At 28.4% G+C, this 19,928-nt stretch overlaps 1 protein-coding gene across 9 annotated transcripts in view; it reads left to right on the top strand.

The window, feature by feature from the left end:
* The window catches only part of LOC107446422 (RIMS-binding protein 2), a 143,304-nt gene that overhangs the window by 115,178 nt on the left and 8,198 nt on the right, over positions 1 to 19,928 (top strand). For 7 of the 9 annotated variants that reach the window (XM_071187373.2, XM_071187369.2, XM_071187372.2 and 4 more), the window contains 3 exons: positions 9,795 to 10,351; positions 14,439 to 14,559; positions 19,640 to 19,725. In XM_071187373.2, coding sequence (XP_071043474.2) covers positions 9,795 to 10,351; positions 14,439 to 14,559; positions 19,640 to 19,725 — 764 coding nt within the window. The remainder of the gene's footprint in view (positions 1 to 9,794; positions 10,352 to 14,438; positions 14,560 to 19,639; positions 19,726 to 19,928) is intronic. The other 2 variants (XR_015430287.1, XR_011638166.2) reach the window with 1 other exon arrangement.

Below are 19,928 nucleotides of genomic sequence, written 5' to 3'. Positions count from 1 at the left end.
TACTCGCTTTTGTCCCTATTAATTACAATGTTAGAATCAATGTTATACTGCGTCGATTTGGCCTTACGAAATAAAAGGATTCAATATAGATGTATGCATTCAAACTAATCTCAAACACACCAATTGTTTAATTTACTTTTATGTTCATTATTTGCTGTTAAAGTTTGCAAGGAAGAGGTATTTATCACTAAAGATGCCAAAGTGAAAACTCTTAGCGTGGAAGATAAAACTAATATTTTTAATAGTTAAGAAATGCAACTATGAAAAAGAAAGATATACTGCTGAAGTATGGAATTCGACTGAATACTCATTCAAGATATTAAGAAGAGGAGAAAATAATCTTAAGGATATTAAGTAATCTCTGAACTTATTTACTTACTTACTCAATAGTACATGCTGGACGACACCTTCCCTAACAATTCTTCTCCAACGCCGTCTGTCTTGTATTTTTGCTTTGTAATTCCTTATTTTTTAAGAACTTAACGTCTCTCTCAACCTCTTCAATCCATGAATTCACTGCCTAAAAGAAAAATATGCAAGCAAGTGGAATCAGCTCTTTGAAATTAGATTCAGCTACCTAAAAAATACCATTCAAATAAGTAGCGCTTTGCTGAGTGAGAAAGTGATAAATTTTGCAAATACTGTTGAAAATAGAAAAATTGCTGAGGGAAGAAGAAAATAAAAATTCCTCCTTAAGTATAAGAACAATAATCAAATGAAATGTCACTAAATTTCCTTTAAGGATACAGTAAAAAGTTTTTAAACATGTGCCATTTTTAAATATCTTTAATGTTACGTTATTTTTAAATATCTTCAATGTTACGTTATTTTTAAATATCTTCCATATTGATTTGTAAAACTTAGCTATCTCCAAAATGAAACAGATGATGATCCAATCGTAATTTTTGTTAAAAAATGCCTGAAAACAGACAACGATATTCAAGGAAGAAAATTTCTCTGGAGACAAAATTAGCTGAAAACTTTTAATCGTCTTTGTAGAGGGAATTATCTCTATAACAAAAAAAATGCCTTTTTTTTACCAGAAAATACCTAAATCATCAATGTTTCATGAAAGTTAAAACAGATTCTTTGGTTATTAGTATAAAACAAAATGCTTGGATGACGTCTTTTTTTCCCAAGACTTCTTTAGAAAACTTCATCGAGTATTCGATGCTTAGATAAATTACTATTTTTGTGAATAAATGTGCAGAGATCAGTGAACTATCAATTTTTAAAGCAGTTTCTTCCAACAAGCACAAAAGCAAAATTACAGCCAATAGACCATTGTACCATAAAGTTCCTTAAACAGCCCTGTGCAATAAACTACTAGATTTAAAACAATATTTCCTTCAAGGTTAATGTACTTGAAGCCAAGAAACTACTTTTCAGTGCTTCAAAAATAATGTAAGTGAAATAGCAACTAAAATTTGTTCCGAAAACAGTGGATACAGAAACACTGAGTGAACCAGTTACTAGAAAAGAGATTCAGAGTCAGTCTCCTTGCATGCGATTCCTGCATCTTCGGTTACGTTCAACGGAGAACCTGACTGGTGAAGTATATTCTAACACGAAAAACTCACCAATCAGATGGTGATAATCAGAGCATCGAGAAAATATCCTTTTTTTCTCGATGGTGCGAAAATTGAGAAATGAGAATGGCCCTTTCAAGAGGAAGAAACTGCGTATTCTAATTTCAGAAATTTGCGTGAAATTGTTGCCGTTTGTGTCATATTTGCCGCAAAGAGTTTATGCAGATCATAGATAATGATGAAAGTGCTAAGGTAAAAGTGCAGAAACACCTGTCCAATAAATGTTAGAAGCACATGCATTTTTTTAAGTTCTTCAAAAGTTTACTGAGAGTATACAAGTTATGGTTGTGCACCTGTAAAACTTGACAATTTAATATTTCTAGAGCTTCAGAAAGGCTCAATACAAAGGCATCTACAATATTAACTAATTTAAAATTTTCAAAAAATATAAAGTGTGTCACAAATTTTTAAAAAAATGAAGTAGAATACTGCACTGCATTTTTTCCTTAATATTACAAAACTTTATAAGACCGTTAGTTAATTTAGTTAAAACATCAGACATTTATTAATTTAATGTTGTAAATCGAAACTAACTATTAGTATAACTTCCAATAAGCCAAAGTTTTTCACTTATCCTATCAAATTTGCGCAAATGTTTACAATCAAATGTTTGAAAAATTATCTGTTCAAAATAAAAGTAAAAAAATAATAAATAAAATTTTTATTAGGTAACTTAAATCTAATTTCAAAAAGAATACTTCTAATTTTAATAATGAACATGCAGTTCCTGGCCAAATTATTAGACGCACTATAAGATTCTAAGTAAAATCTTAATTATCAGGTGATACTATACAGCTTTATTGTTTTTGCGTGACTGAAACCGGTTTGAACTTGTTTACTTTCATGTATGAATCGGTCAACATTGTAATGCAATACGCTAAAAATAAATACAAATAGGAAGTATATAAAAATCTCCCGAATAAAAACCCATTACACGTATGTTTAACTATAAAAGTATTGCATATAAACTCGTGCAAAAAATGTAATTATTAAAATACTACAGTGCGTCTAATAATTTGGCCTAATTAATATAATATACTAATATAATACCTGATATAATAAATATTCTATATTTATATAGAATATTGTCTAATTTATCCAATCGTCAATTATATATCGCCTAATTTAACCAACTGATACACGAACGTAAACAAGGGCAAACCGGTTTCAGTCGCGTGAAAACAATAAATCTGTATAGTATCACCTAATAATTTAGATTTTATATAGAATCTTGTAGTGCGTCTAATAATTTGGCCTAATTAATATAATATACTAATATAATACCTGATATAATAAATATTCTATATTTATATAGAATATTGTCTAATTTATCCAATCGTCAATTATATATCGCCTAATTTAACCAACTGATACACGAACGTAAACAAGGGCAAACCGGTTTCAGTCGCGTGAAAACAATAAATCTGTATAGTATCACCTAATAATTTAGATTTTATATAGAATCTTGTAGTGCGTCTAATAATTTGGCCTAATTAATATAATATACTAATATAATACCTGATATAATAAATATTCTATATTTATATAGAATATTGTCTAATTTATCCAATCGTCAATTATATATCGCCTAATTTAACCAACTGATACACGAACGTAAACAAGGGCAAACCGGTTTCAGTCGCGTGAAAACAATAAATCTGTATAGTATCACCTAATAATTTAGATTTTATATAGAATCTTGTAGTGCGTCTAATAATTTGGCCTAATTAATATAATATACTAATATAATACCTGATATAATAAATATTCTATATTTATATAGAATATTGTCTAATTTATCCAATCGTCAATTATATATCGCCTAATTTAACCAACTGATACACGAACGTAAACAAGGGCAAACCGGTTTCAGTCGCGTGAAAACAATAAATCTGTATAGTATCACCTAATAATTTAGATTTTATATAGAATCTTGTAGTGTGTCTAATAATTTGGCCTAATTAATATAATATACTAATATAATACCTGATATAATAAATATTCTATATTTATATAGAATATTGTCTAATTTATCCAATCGTCAATTATATATCGCCTAATTTAACCAACTGATACACGAACGTAAACAAGGGCAAACCGGTTTCAGTCGCGTGAAAACAATAAATCTGTATAGTATCACCTAATAATTTAGATTTTATATAGAATCTTGTAGTGTGTCTAATAATTTGGCCTAATTAATATAATATACTAATATAATACCTGATATAATAAATATTCTATATTTATATAGAATATTGTCTAATTTATCCAATCGTCAATTATATATCGCCTAATTTAACCAACTGATACACGAACGTAAACAAGGGCAAACCGGTTTCAGTCGCGTGAAAACAATAAATCTGTATAGTATCACCTAATAATTTAGATTTTATATAGAATCTTGTAGTGTGTCTAATAATTTGGCCTAATTAATATAATATACTAATATAATACCTGATATAATAAATATTCTATATTTATATAGAATATTGTCTAATTTATCCAATCGTCAATTATATATCGCCTAATTTAACCAACTGATACACGAACGTAAACAAGGGCAAACCGGTTTCAGTCGCGTGAAAACAATAAATCTGTATAGTATCACCTAATAATTTAGATTTTATATAGAATCTTGTAGTGTGTCTAATAATTTGGCCTAATTAATATAATATACTAATATAATACCTGATATAATAAATATTCTATATTTATATAGAATATTGTCTAATTTATCCAATCGTCAATTATATATCGCCTAATTTAACCAACTGATACACGAACGTAAACAAGGGCAAACCGGTTTCAGTCGCGTGAAAACAATAAATCTGTATAGTATCACCTAATAATTTAGATTTTATATAGAATCTTGTAGTGTGTCTAATAATTTGGCCTAATTAATATAATATACTAATATAATACCTGATATAATAAATATTCTATATTTATATAGAATATTGTCTAATTTATCCAATCGTCAATTATATATCGCCTAATTTAACCAACTGATACACGAACGTAAACAAGGGCAAACCGGTTTCAGTCGCGTGAAAACAATAAATCTGTATAGTATCACCTAATAATTTAGATTTTATATAGAATCTTGTAGTGTGTCTAATAATTTGGCCTAATTAATATAATATACTAATATAATACCTGATATAATAAATATTCTATATTTATATAGAATATTGTCTAATTTATCCAATCGTCAATTATATATCGCCTAATTTAACCAACTGATACACGAACGTAAACAAGGGCAAACCGGTTTCAGTCGCGTGAAAACAATAAATCTGTATAGTATCACCTAATAATTTAGATTTTATATAGAATCTTGTAGTGTGTCTAATAATTTGGCCTAATTAATATAATATACTAATATAATACCTGATATAATAAATATTCTATATTTATATAGAATATTGTCTAATTTATCCAATCGTCAATTATATATCGCCTAATTTAACCAACTGATACACGAACGTAAACAAGGGCAAACCGGTTTCAGTCGCGTGAAAACAATAAATCTGTATAGTATCACCTAATAATTTAGATTTTATATAGAATCTTGTAGTGCGTCTAATAATTTGGCCTAATTAATATAATATACTAATATAATACCTGATATAATAAATATTCTATATTTATATAGAATATTGTCTAATTTATCCAATCGTCAATTATATATCGCCTAATTTAACCAACTGATACACGAACGTAAACAAGGGCAAACCGGTTTCAGTCGCGTGAAAACAATAAATCTGTATAGTATCACCTAATAATTTAGATTTTATATAGAATCTTGTAGTGCGTCTAATAATTTGGCCTAATTAATATAATATACTAATATAATACCTGATATAATAAATATTCTATATTTATATAGAATATTGTCTAATTTATCCAATCGTCAATTATATATCGCCTAATTTAACCAACTGATACACGAACGTAAACAAGGGCAAACCGGTTTCAGTCGCGTGAAAACAATAAATCTGTATAGTATCACCTAATAATTTAGATTTTATATAGAATCTTGTAGTGCGTCTAATAATTTGGCCTAATTAATATAATATACTAATATAATACCTGATATAATAAATATTCTATATTTATATAGAATATTGTCTAATTTATCCAATCGTCAATTATATATCGCCTAATTTAACCAACTGATACACGAACGTAAACAAGGGCAAACCGGTTTCAGTCGCGTGAAAACAATAAATCTGTATAGTATCACCTAATAATTTAGATTTTATATAGAATCTTGTAGTGTGTCTAATAATTTGGCCTAATTAATATAATATACTAATATAATACCTGATATAATAAATATTCTATATTTATATAGAATATTGTCTAATTTATCCAATCGTCAATTATATATCGCCTAATTTAACCAACTGATACACGAACGTAAACAAGGGCAAACCGGTTTCAGTCGCGTGAAAACAATAAATCTGTATAGTATCACCTAATAATTTAGATTTTATATAGAATCTTGTAGTGTGTCTAATAATTTGGCCTAATTAATATAATATACTAATATAATACCTGATATAATAAATATTCTATATTTATATAGAATATTGTCTAATTTATCCAATCGTCAATTATATATCGCCTAATTTAACCAACTGATACACGAACGTAAACAAGGGCAAACCGGTTTCAGTCGCGTGAAAACAATAAATCTGTATAGTATCACCTAATAATTTAGATTTTATATAGAATCTTGTAGTGCGTCTAATAATTTGGCCTAATTAATATAATATACTAATATAATACCTGATATAATAAATATTCTATATTTATATAGAATATTGTCTAATTTATCCAATCGTCAATTATATATCGCCTAATTTAACCAACTGATACACGAACGTAAACAAGGGCAAACCGGTTTCAGTCGCGTGAAAACAATAAATCTGTATAGTATCACCTAATAATTTAGATTTTATATAGAATCTTGTAGTGCGTCTAATAATTTGGCCTAATTAATATAATATACTAATATAATACCTGATATAATAAATATTCTATATTTATATAGAATATTGTCTAATTTATCCAATCGTCAATTATATATCGCCTAATTTAACCAACTGATACACGAACGTAAACAAGGGCAAACCGGTTTCAGTCGCGTGAAAACAATAAATCTGTATAGTATCACCTAATAATTTAGATTTTATATAGAATCTTGTAGTGCGTCTAATAATTTGGCCTAATTAATATAATATACTAATATAATACCTGATATAATAAATATTCTATATTTATATAGAATATTGTCTAATTTATCCAATCGTCAATTATATATCGCCTAATTTAACCAACTGATACACGAACGTAAACAAGGGCAAACCGGTTTCAGTCGCGTGAAAACAATAAATCTGTATAGTATCACCTAATAATTTAGATTTTATATAGAATCTTGTAGTGCGTCTAATAATTTGGCCTAATTAATATAATATACTAATATAATACCTGATATAATAAATATTCTATATTTATATAGAATATTGTCTAATTTATCCAATCGTCAATTATATATCGCCTAATTTAACCAACTGATACACGAACGTAAACAAGGGCAAACCGGTTTCAGTCGCGTGAAAACAATAAATCTGTATAGTATCACCTAATAATTTAGATTTTATATAGAATCTTGTAGTGCGTCTAATAATTTGGCCTAATTAATATAATATACTAATATAATACCTGATATAATAAATATTCTATATTTATATAGAATATTGTCTAATTTATCCAATCGTCAATTATATATCGCCTAATTTAACCAACTGATACACGAACGTAAACAAGGGCAAACCGGTTTCAGTCGCGTGAAAACAATAAATCTGTATAGTATCACCTAATAATTTAGATTTTATATAGAATCTTGTAGTGCGTCTAATAATTTGGCCAGGGACTATACGCTAGATAACATTACAAATTCTGAAAAGCTAATATTTCTATATTCGAAAGATATATACAAGATCATTGATTTCTCTGCATAGAATAAGATATATCTTGTTTACTTTGAAATATTATTTTGCAAAAACGAAAAAGGGAAATTGGTATTACGGAGAGGGGTATTACGATAATTATTAAAAGCACTAATATTCTAATTATTTTTTTATAGGAACTAATATCATGTATTCACACCAAAACGTTTATTTTTTGTTGTTTGTTGCTTTATATTAATTTCTTTCAAATTAATACGATTGTTAATTTAGAAAATATTAATTATGATATAGAACTCAGCAAAACTCATTTTGCACGTTTACAAAGTGAAAATCCTGATCCGGGTACAGTGTGAAACATTAGTTAAATTTTTGGAACACTTTTTGTTCATTTTCTAAAAGAGGTTGCAACGCTGAATAGATTCATCTGAAACTGATATAAATGAGAAAAATAAAACATTTTTACGATTTATTTGGTAGAATTGAAATAAATTTATAGGAATTTTATATGATGTTTTCTCAAAATTAGAAATTGTTTCGTACTCACAAATACGATAAATTCAGTTCACTTTTGAGAAGCATTTTTTCTTAAGCAACTCAATTTTTAACCAATTTGTTTCTATGTATATTTCTAATGTGTCTGTTGATCCGAGGGATTATATTGTTAGATAGTAGATTAATGATGGGTTTGGAATTTTTATAAAAATCTGAGTTTGAAATTTAATTAATTAAAAACACTGTCTTATGATAATGCCATTTAAATTTTGCAACATTCATACCCAAATCAATGCAACAAACGCTTTATCATTTTTATAAATTACTTTAAAGAAAACGCTCTCAAAATGATGCAAAAATCAAGAGATATAAGGGTCATTCTCACGAAAACTGTCATTTTTCATTTCATAAAATCCCAAAAAAGTAAAGTGAATAAAAAGCTCTGAAACTTTTTATATTAATAGAAATATGTAATGGCATTATAAAGAAAGTATATATCCTATAAATTATACTTAATATTTAAATTAATTAATTTTTTAAATAATTAATTTATAATTAATTAATTTATAATAATTAATAATTAATTAATTAATTTAATAAATAAATAAATTAATTTAATAAATTAATTTATTAATTTTTTAATTTATTTTTCAAATTAATTAATAAGTAAATTAATTATTTTCACTATTTAAAAAGTGAGGGAATGACACTAATAGTGAGGGAATGATATTTTATTTTAATACATGTTTTTATCTAAGTTACATCTACCTGAAGTTTGAAAATGATAAGATACTAAGTATTATATATTTAATAGTTTTTACAGGTTTGGGAAATAAAATTGGCTGGCACGATTGAACAAAGAAAAATTTGATAATATACTCATCGTGAATCATTCCCTCACTTCAGCGTCATTCCCTCACTTTATACACTAGTGAGGGAATGACGAATTCAATAAAATTTAAAAATAACAGTTAGGCCTAATTAATTTCTGAAGTCAATCACACACAATTATATTCATACAAGAAAGCAACATATAATTATCCACTTTCTCGATGAGGTTGTATTTTATTTTACTCTAAAAAGTGACATGAGGGAATGACAAATGTAAAAAATTTTACCTGGTTTGATTCATTCAAATTTATTCCACAGCAAAGCTTCTTTAAGTTGAAGATGGTTGCAATTTTGTTCTATGCAATTTTGCATATTTTGCATAATACTGCAATTTTGTTCTATGATGCCAGTTGTTAACTTCTGAAGTTTTTATTAAAATATTTTTATTCTAAGAAGATTGCAGGTGTTGTGAGGGAATGACGCGAAACACTGGGGACAAAGTTTAAAATAGTGCTGTGTTAATATTTTTATCAGAAATTAAATATAAAATTGATTTTCTGAATTCTATATTTCAGTATTCTGAAATAAAAAACACGAATTTGTAAAAAAAAAATTTTATTTCAGAAACAGTTTTTTTCTTTTTTTAAATCAGCAGTGGGGACAAGTGAGGGAATGACATATTGGTATATTTTAATTACCTAAAATAAATAAAAAATAAAAATTGATAATTTTATTTTTATTCTTTTGTTAGCTTGCATTCCGAAGGACACTTTCCCTGAATTTTTTTTTTTCATAAGCTGTAAAACAAACATAAAATATACTGGGGACATGAAAATGACTGTTTTTGTGAGAATGACCCATAAATGATTGAAATGTGTGAAGAGGATATACTTTTTTATTTCAGAAATACCGAGAGAAACTACTGTGTTGAATGATGCCGAAAATATATACTCTGAAGAAGAATATAATCAAAGAAGACGACACAGGACAAGTTCTCCAGAAAAATATTCAGGAGGACCCTCACGACCACTTCGCACTGAATCTGACACAAACTATTCATCCAATTCACACAGGGGACCACATTCACAGCATATTCATTCACAATATTCTCATCGAGATCGTCGCCAATCCCATGATTCTAATCAAGCAGTTTCAGAGAAACAGCGTCAACAATTACAGGACCAAAATCGACGAAACCATACTACCTCGAGAGGTGGGCAACCTACTCCACCAAATCACTCGTATTCTAATAATCGCAGAAGTTTGGGCAATTCATCAAGGAAATTAGCCGATTTTCAAGAACCAATATCTAGATATGGTGACTATAATACAGAAAATGAAGAAGGACATAATAGGGTGAGATTTTTTGTGGCGCTCTTTGATTATGATCCGCAAACAATGTCACCTAATCCAGATGCTGCTGATGAAGAATTACCTTTTCAAGAAGGTCAAATGATTAAAGTAAGTAAAAACACATTTCCCCATACACACCAGGTATTTTTAATATTATTTTTAGATACTTGATAATTTTGTGAATTTGCTTAAATTTTTTTTTTGAGAAAGGAATATTTTGTACCAAGCAATTACGTACTTTTTATCACTTTTTATTGAGCTGACTGGAAATTTATTAAACTTACTTAAAAATAAAGTGCTACCTTATAATCGAAAATGAATCTCTGCTTTATAATTCAAGTTAGTTTTAGTTTCATCTAATTACTGCATAAAAAAATTTTTTTTTTAAATGAATTTATTATTTCAAAAGATTTTAAATTATGTTTAAACATAAATAACTGTAGAATAAAAATGATTAGTTTCATAATTTTTGCGTGATTTATATCACATGTTAGTGTTTTTTGACGAAAAAAATGTTCAGCAATTTGGTTTATTTTTTCTAAAAAGACCTATATTAACTTGTTATTATTAACTTGTTATTAGAAGTTAAGAAATGCATTATTTATTTTCTGAAACCATAAAATTACTATTTTCACCTAAAGAGAAACTTGTAATTAAGCTGACAGAACAGGAATAATATTGAAACTTCTTTTTGCGAGTGGTTTTATAACCGTCGTTGAACAGCAGTCACAATTTAGGGTTTACGACTATCAACTCCGTAGCCTTGTAATTTCGAACCTAATTCAGAAGACAAGGGAACTCCAAACATTGGGCGAAATTTGCCTTCGTGGAGGAGTTTTTGATGGTAATAACCCGCATTTGCATTGCATGGTTAGGAAAACCACGAAAACCTCCCTCGGTTAGCCTGATGGCAAGAGGACCAATGATCTGTCTACCACTGAGGATATTTTGCGTCAGCACTGTGGTTGGTGTGAGCCGGGTGTGGAATTCGAATCAACCACCCATCGCTGGGATTCGAACCCGGTTCTCCGAGGCAGGTGCTCTGACCCTAAAACACCACGGCTGAGGGTTGCCATAATTTTCACATCCTTAGTTAAGAGAACACTACATTCCAGGAGAAACGCTCCAAAGTATAGATAAAAGTAAGTTCATGAAGTTTCAAAATATCAACTGTAAATGAATCAGAATTACGCAATCCTGCCTTAATTTGTTTGCATTTTGATATTTTGAAAAGAAAAAAATAAGCATTTGAAGCATTGTCATGGTTTTCCTGAACTTACTTTTTTCTATTATTTTAAATTACCGATGGAATTTCTCATGAAAAGTTCTCTCGGACTTCTGGATTTTTCATTCCTCTGTAATATTAAATCAATTCCAATTTGATTCCAGCACCACTTATTAGAAAGCTGTGCATTCTTATCTAAAAATATTATGAGATACAGAGAAGAGTCGTAAAAGATCAATTTAGAATAGAAATTCACCTTGGAAACATTAGAAAGAATATTTTCTTTCTATGATCTTTCATAAAGTCACAGTTTAGGAAATAATGAACAAACAAATTATGTACATAGTATTAAATGTTCACAAGGTTTATTTTTGATCAATGATGCTCTTCTTTTTTGTGAGCCACTATATCCCTTATGTTGATTTTTAGACAGTAACTCTACTTTTAATAAATTCTCTTTTAAAATATCGTTAGATAAAAATAGTTAGAATGAATGTAGAATGTAGATATCTCCTCTGCTTTCTGATTATTATTATGTACTGCATTTGAGGGGGTCAGTTGGCGGACACTTTGATGATTTTTTATATTTTTTCGGTTCACTAGAGAACATTGACACTAACATCAAGTCATTGGATGGGTGTCAAAATTTCTAAAAACATCCCTCTCCTCTGCTTTCTGATTATTATTATGTACTGCATTTGAGGGGGTCATTTAGCGGACAGTTTAATGATTTTTTATATTTTTTCGGTTCACTAGGGAACATTGATATTAATATCTAGTCATTAGATGGGTGTCAACATTTCTAAAAACATATGCATATGCCAAAAAATGTCTATTAAACATCTTTAAAAAAATTGTTTTTATGTCCGTGTCACCCTAGATTGTTAGCACAGGTGTCGCTAAAATCGATAATGATGCAAATATGACATAGGAACATTCTTTTTGACTTACACTTAATGCGAACTATTGTCTATTTCGGTAAAAGGCATCCCTCTCCTCTGCTTTCTAATCATTGTCTTGCAGTGCATTTGTGTGAACCGAAAAAATATAAAAAATCTTTAAAGTGTCCGCAAAAATGACCCCCTCAAATGCAGTACATAATACTAATTAGACAGCAGAGGATCACAATGCCTATAACCGAAATAAACAATGGTTCACATTAAGTGTAAGCCAAAAAGAATGTTGTTAACCAGACTCATGTCATGTTTGCATCATTAACGATTATAGCGACAGCTGTACTAACAATCTAGGGTGACATGGACAAAATAACAAATTTTTTAAAGAAGTTTAATAAATTTTTTTAGTATATGTATATGTTTTTAGAAACTTTGGTACCCATCCAATGTCTTGATATTAATATCAAAGCTCTCCAGTGAACCGAAAAATTATAAAAAATCATTAAAGTGTCCGCTGAATGACCCCATCAAATGCAGTACCTAATACTAATTAGACAGCAGAGGATCACAATGCCTATAACCGAAATAAACAATGGTTCACATTAAGTGTAAGCCAAAAAGAATGTTGTTAACCAGACTCATGTCATGTTTGCATCATTAACGATTATAGCGACAGCTGTACTAACAATCTAGGGTGACATGGACAAAATAACAAATTTTTTAAAGAAGTTTAATAAATTTTTTTAGTATATGTATATGTTTTTAGAAACTTTGACACCCATCCAATGTCTTGATATTAATACCAAAGCTCTCCAGTGAACCGAAAAATTATAAAAAATCATTAAAGTGTCCGCTGAATGACCCCATCAAATGCAGTACCTAATACTAATTAGACAGCAGAGGATCACAATGCCTATAACCGAAATAAACAATGGTTCACATTAAGTGTAAGCCAAAAAGAATGTTGTTAACCAGACTCATGTCATGTTTGCATCATTAACGATTATAGCGACAGCTGTACTAACAATCTAGGGTGACATGGACAAAATAACAAATTTTTTAAAGAAGTTTAATAAATTTTTTTAGTATATGTATATGTTTTTAGAAACTTTGACACCCATCCAATGTCTTGATATTAATATCAAAGCTCTCCAGTGAACCGAAAAATTATAAAAAAATCATTAAAGTGTCCGCTGAATGACCCCATCAAATGCAGTACCTAATACTAATTAGACAGCAGAGGATCACAATGCCTATAACCGAAATAAACAATGGTTCACATTAAGTGTAAGCCAAAAAGAATGTTGTTAACCAGACTCATGTCATGTTTGCATCATTAACGATTACAGCGACAGCTGTACTAACAATCTAGGGTGACATGGACAAAATAACAAATTTTTTAAAGAAGTTTAATAAATTTTTTTAGTATATGTATATGTTTTTAGAAACTTTGACACCCATCCAATGTCTTGATATTAATATCAAAGCTCTCCAGTGAACCGAAAAATTATAAAAAATCATTAAAGTGTCCGCTGAATGACCCCATCAAATGCAGTACCTAATACTAATTAGACAGCAGAGGATCACAATGCCTATAACCGAAATAAACAATGGTTCACATTAAGTGTAAGCCAAAAAGAATGTTGTTAACCAGACTCATGTCATGTTTGCATCATTAACGATTATAGCGACAGCTGTACTAACAATCTAGGGTGACATGGACAAAATAACAAATTTTTTAAAGAAGTTTAATAAATTTTTTTAGTATATGTATATGTTTTTAGAAACTTTGACACCCATCCAATGACTTGATATTAATATCAAAGCTCTCTAGTGAACCGAAACATTATAAAAAAATTATTGAACTGTCCGCCAAATGACCCCCTCAAATGCAGTACATGATATATCTGAAATAATAAAATATATACTCTATCTAAAATCCTTAAATATCTTTATCATTTGCTAAATTTCACCTATTATAGTAGTTTTGAAGAGTTGATTCTATTGCAAAAAATTAAAGATGTCAACTCATTTGAATTGAAAGAACAGATCAATAAGTGTTTCACATTCCTAGATATACGGTGATAAAGACAGTGATGGATTTTATCGTGGAGAATCTAATGGCCGAGTTGGTTTAGTTCCTGGAAATATGGTATCTGAAGTTCAGATAGACGGAGATCCTTTTAATGATAATAGTGAGTATAAACTCTTTTTTTCGAATTTTAAGAGAAAACGTTTGTCAACACCAAGTTTGATTCTCATTGTGATTTCAGCAATCAAATATTTTCGAAACAAAAAATAATAAATATTTTATGCTCTGTTTAATAATCTGTTTTCCAAACATTTTTTTCCTCTTCCATTTGAAATAAAAATAAATACAGAGATGGAAATAGATTTTGGAAACACTCCGTTTAACTGTTGTTGTTGCTTATCCTCTTAATTTGATATATAATGCTTGATATGATAAATATTCTATATTTATCTAGTATATCGTCTAATTTATCCTATCGTCAAATTTATATTATCTGTCGTCTAATTTAACCAATTGATACACTAACGTAAACATGTGCAAACCGGTTTCAATGACGTAAAAACAATAAAGCTGTAAAGTATCACCTGATAATTAAAATTTTACATAGAATCTTATAGTGCGTCTTGGCCAGGGACTGTATGTCTGATAAGCTCCAGGACTCCTGACTGCAAGAAAATCCGCTACAAAAAGAGGATCTGATGTAAAATCCACCTTAGAAAGGCAAACCAGAATATGTTTCGGTTGAGCACAGCATTTTTTGTAGGTAGGCTTCTGCCTCTCTCAAAAGTAAGGCATTTTAGATGGCCACTTGCAAATCTGGCCAAAGTAGTCTGGGTTCGCATTTTATGTTCAGCAGGGTACCAGTAGATGTCCTATGATACCAGTTGTGTGTAGGAGCCACAATAGATAAGGCTTGGATCTTTCAATGGGTAATTCCCCATAAGTAAACAGGGGCCAGTGGCTGTACTCCATGCAGTAGCATAAAAGGTAGCTAGAAAAATTAAAATTTAAGTCGAAATAGAAATGAATTAAATAAAAAAAATTGGTTTAAGCAAAAATTAGTTAAGAACATGTTACATATAGATTTTTTTTAAAAAGGAATATTGGGTATGACATCATTTTTATCACATTCGTTTTGTTGTCTACTCAGAGAAAGAGCCTGTTTATTTGCTTGGTGAAATGCAGAATCAGCCTAACAATTATGCAGTTACTTAACAAAGTTGGTGAGAGTTAAAGACATTTTTGACAATAACTAAATAATATTAAAAGTGCTTTTGAGTGCTTTTATAAGCATATACTGGTATTTGATTTTGCAACCTGTTGATAAAAAATTACTCTTAATGTATATTTTTTAAATCCTAGACAAAATAAAAACATTAATTTAATACCAAACTGGAGTAGTTGAAAATTATTTTAATACAGACAAGCAACTATTTCACGAAAATCAAACAGTCTGATTTTTCTCATCAAAAAATTACTGAATCCCATTTGTCACAGCAACAAAAGACTGATGTATAATAAGATCTTAATTTTACAATAAAAGTTTGCTACATTGATAGTAAAGATTTATATAGAGTTTTTTTATTCCACTTATAATGTTAGGTGCTCAAAAAAAAGGGGAACACTTTTAATAATTTTTGATTGAGAAAAAGAATTTAACAAAAGTCGTATGTTTGAAATTTGTATTCGTTCAAATTTTGTATTTTGACATATAAAATTACATTTTTGAAAATGGTATAAAAATTTCTATACAATTGCAATTCGAAATTTTTTGACTATTATTAAAGAAAATTAAATAATCATTAAAAATTATTTTTTAAAAGGAATTTTCTTATGATAAACGAATTTTATAACTGTGTTTAAAAAAGCTTCAAATCCTTTTAAAAGTTTTCAAGTTTTACCGAAATACGCAAAAAGTAAATTTAAAATTAAGGGATTCAGACTTTGGACCACTCTCCTGACCTAATTATTAGGACCTTGTTTTCTAGACTGAGGCTACTCTCTATAATTTGACTGTCAGAAATCCAAATCGGTTTAAAAAAAGGTATGTATATTCAGATAAAGTACGTTTTTGTGTCTGATTTCGTTACTTAAAATACCGTTTGCACTAATTTGCATATTTGAGGTCCCCCCTCAAACCATTAAGATTGAGTTTTAGTACATGGTCTGATTATTAGATCAAATGTTATTCAGGGTGTTCCCTTTTTTTTTGCGCAATTTACAATCTACTATGATTTACTAAAACTTTTTATTGGTGAATTCGCCATATTTCTGAATTAGTACCTTAATATTTTCTTGGACATTTAATGGATACCTGAACAAATTTTATTATTTCGATGTTATTTTTTGTCTATTTGTAGTTCGTTCATATATCAGGCAAATCCAAAAGAAGTGTGATATATAACGATTAAAGGTTATAACAATTAAAAACATAAAATGGTCTTTACTGTAAACTTTTATTATTGAATGAATTTGGAGTAACTCTATGGTTCTCTTCAAAAAGTTAGAAGCTTCATTTCTTATTATAAGTTTACATTACTTGATTTGAATATGCTTCTTATGACTTCCTTCCAACCAATCCTTATTCACGATGACAAATTTCATAAGTGAGAAAGAATGAAATTAATGCAAGATTGACTTTAAAATAAAAAAATGCATTTAAAAAAGGGCTCACAAATGCCACCAGATACAGTTTAACTCAGCTACAATGAACCCAGGATACGTTTTTTAGTGGCTAAGTCGGAACTGCTGTTTAACTTCTGTTGTTTCATACGCTTAGTTAACAGCTGAGAAATTAGTAGTTCGTTAAACTTGGACTTGTTCGCATTATTTAAATAAAAGATATGAACGATTTGATATCAGTTTAATTAAAAAAGAAGTAATGCACATTATAAACGGATGTTCAAAATGAATCATTTCGTTGAAATGGATAAAGTGAGTGTTTTCAAAAACAAGTAGACGGGAGAGCTTAATAATTACACAGAAGTTCCCATTACAATTTTCTTTCAAAATGACGAAATAAGCATCTAAAAAGTTCCAAAAGGAAGAAGATTGAGAAGAGATATTTGAAATTGACTTGCGAAATTGAGAGTCTAAAATGTGTTCAGAAATTGAGATATTGTGAGTATTCAGGTTGAGAAGAGATCTTAAAAATTCGCTTTAGGGAAACTACTATTTCATTATATGGGGAATATTTTGAACGCTTTTAAACGTTTTATTAAAAAACTTTACGATGAGAAAAATTTTTTACTCAAAACAATTTCGTTAAGGAAGGACTCGTGATACTTATTTTAATAATAATAATAACTTACTAATTGATAATTTATAAAGTATATGTAGTATTGCGATAATTATTTCCAAACTTATGAATATTTTATCAAGGATTTTAGATATAATGAGCCATTGCTTATAGTGGCCTTATTGCTAGAACCGCGGCCGGTTTATTTTAGCGGGATTCGACTGCAGTTCCCATGCAGGTTAAAATCCTAATTTTTTTACATACTAATACCAGAAATATTAATAACAGAATAAGGTATTCTTTAAAACTATACAAATATGTGCATTAATAATTGTTAGAAATTAATTAACATTAAATATTTGTTAAATAATTTTAATGAAATTTTTTGAACTTATCAATTGATTCATTTTGCAATTAAAATTTTTTTAATAGACTGTATAAGGTGATTATTTTAAAAATAAATTGCTATATTGGGATGATCATATTATATCATGATGGCATGATAATCAATGCTCAAAGGTTTGTAGCCTTATGAAAATTTTAATTCAATTAAGATTTAAATTCATTACAAACCAAGTTCTAATTCTTCTTCAAGCTGAAGAATCTAATAAAATAATTATTCTGATCTTTCATTTTTAGTAACTTTTTAAGTAAATATTAGATATTTAAAACTTGAATCAAACAATTTAATCAAAACACTACTTCCTTTTAATACACACTTGAAAAAAAGAATATTTGTAATTATTTTCTTGGTTGTGAAACGAATGTGGAATTTTCATAATTTATTATTTTTAAATTTAACTTTAAAGTCTGCTAGAGAAGCAAATTTTGAAGTTATTGAAAATTTGCTTATCAAGCCTTATAAAAAAATGCTGTGTTTGTAAGTGTTGTAGATATTTTTTTTCCTAAATTGTAATATCTAACATTAGAGGGAACAGTCGTATTCGGAAGTTTTCATAAACATTAATTCTGAAACACATCCTATTGTTAAGGAGAAAAAACTCTGTGCTAGTTTTTCAATTTATAGGGCTTAAAATAATGGTTTCTTAAAAATACCTTTACTTAAGGTTACTATAAGATTAAAGTTTTAACTTTTTTCCTTTTTATATAGTTTTATTTTAAATAATTTCAAGGTTTTTATTCGTTAGCTGGTAGACAATGTAAAGACATAGATTGCAGAGAAATAGATTCTTAGCATAATTTTTTATTTATTCTGGCCTCAAAAATAGTAATAAAATTTCAGAATTTTCTATTAGCATTGATTGACCCTACTTTTGACTGAAAAAATTCAACTATGAGAGGTATATCAGTTTGATAACTTGCATTGGGAAATTGAACAAGTTTGTTGTATAAATATTTCATCAAAAGTAAAGTCAATTTGTTTTATATGTTATATACAGAAATTGTAATGGCTGAGCTATTTTGACAAAATCCTTTAAATCTTATACAATATATTAAAATGAGATAAGGTTCTGACCTACAATGTCATGACATTATGAAATTCTCTCTCACAATATGTCCAATTGAGATCTTGTCTCACAACAGAGAAGCAGATACCAATAAGTTTCTATGTTTCTTTTGTTTTCTTTTTCGGTTTTTTATCTTAGTGAAACATTTTACCACACATGTGCGCCATAATTTAGAGAAATTTTTAAGCATTATTCTTGTTTTTTAACATCTCTTATTGTTTTAAGTACATTGTCATCTATTTATTTAAATAGTGCTATCTTTTTAATCTTATTTTTTTGTATTTCAACCATCTATTTTTCAAAACTTAAAATTTCATTTTATAAATAATATTTAAAATTTATTCCGATTATGCACAAATTTTAATTTATTAATCTAAGCACACAGTTAAATTTAATTCATAAATTAGCTTTGCTTCCATAATATTACTATTTAAAGCTAAATAATGAAAAATGACTTTATTTGTAAAAAAAATATTCTTGTCAAATATTTTATTTCTGAGCTGATATACTTAATCATTACTTTCAAAAATATTTAGATAGCAGAGGTGATCGAAGAATAAAGAAAATGGTGGCTATCTATGATTATGATCCCCAGGAAATATCCCCCAATGTTGATTCTGAGGTAATGTCATTCTATGAATGTTACAAAAGTTTACTAGCTTTATATTAATAGGAAATTTTTTTTAAAAGCAAATCTCAAATTGTATGTAATAACATGTTTCTTGCTCCAATTGCTTCAAAGCTGTCATTTTTTGCTAAAAAAATTGCTTTGAAACATTCGCTGCTAGTCATGTGAAGTTGATAGTTATCGCCTCGCCTTAGAAA

The sequence above is a fragment of the Parasteatoda tepidariorum genome, chromosome 11 (genome assembly GCF_982258835.1).
Source record: "Parasteatoda tepidariorum strain Cologne lab strain chromosome 11, Ptep-v5.0, whole genome shotgun sequence".
In the NCBI taxonomy this organism is placed as follows: Eukaryota; Metazoa; Arthropoda; class Arachnida; order Araneae; family Theridiidae; genus Parasteatoda; species Parasteatoda tepidariorum.
This window is presented reverse-complemented; position numbering and strand designations above follow the sequence as displayed.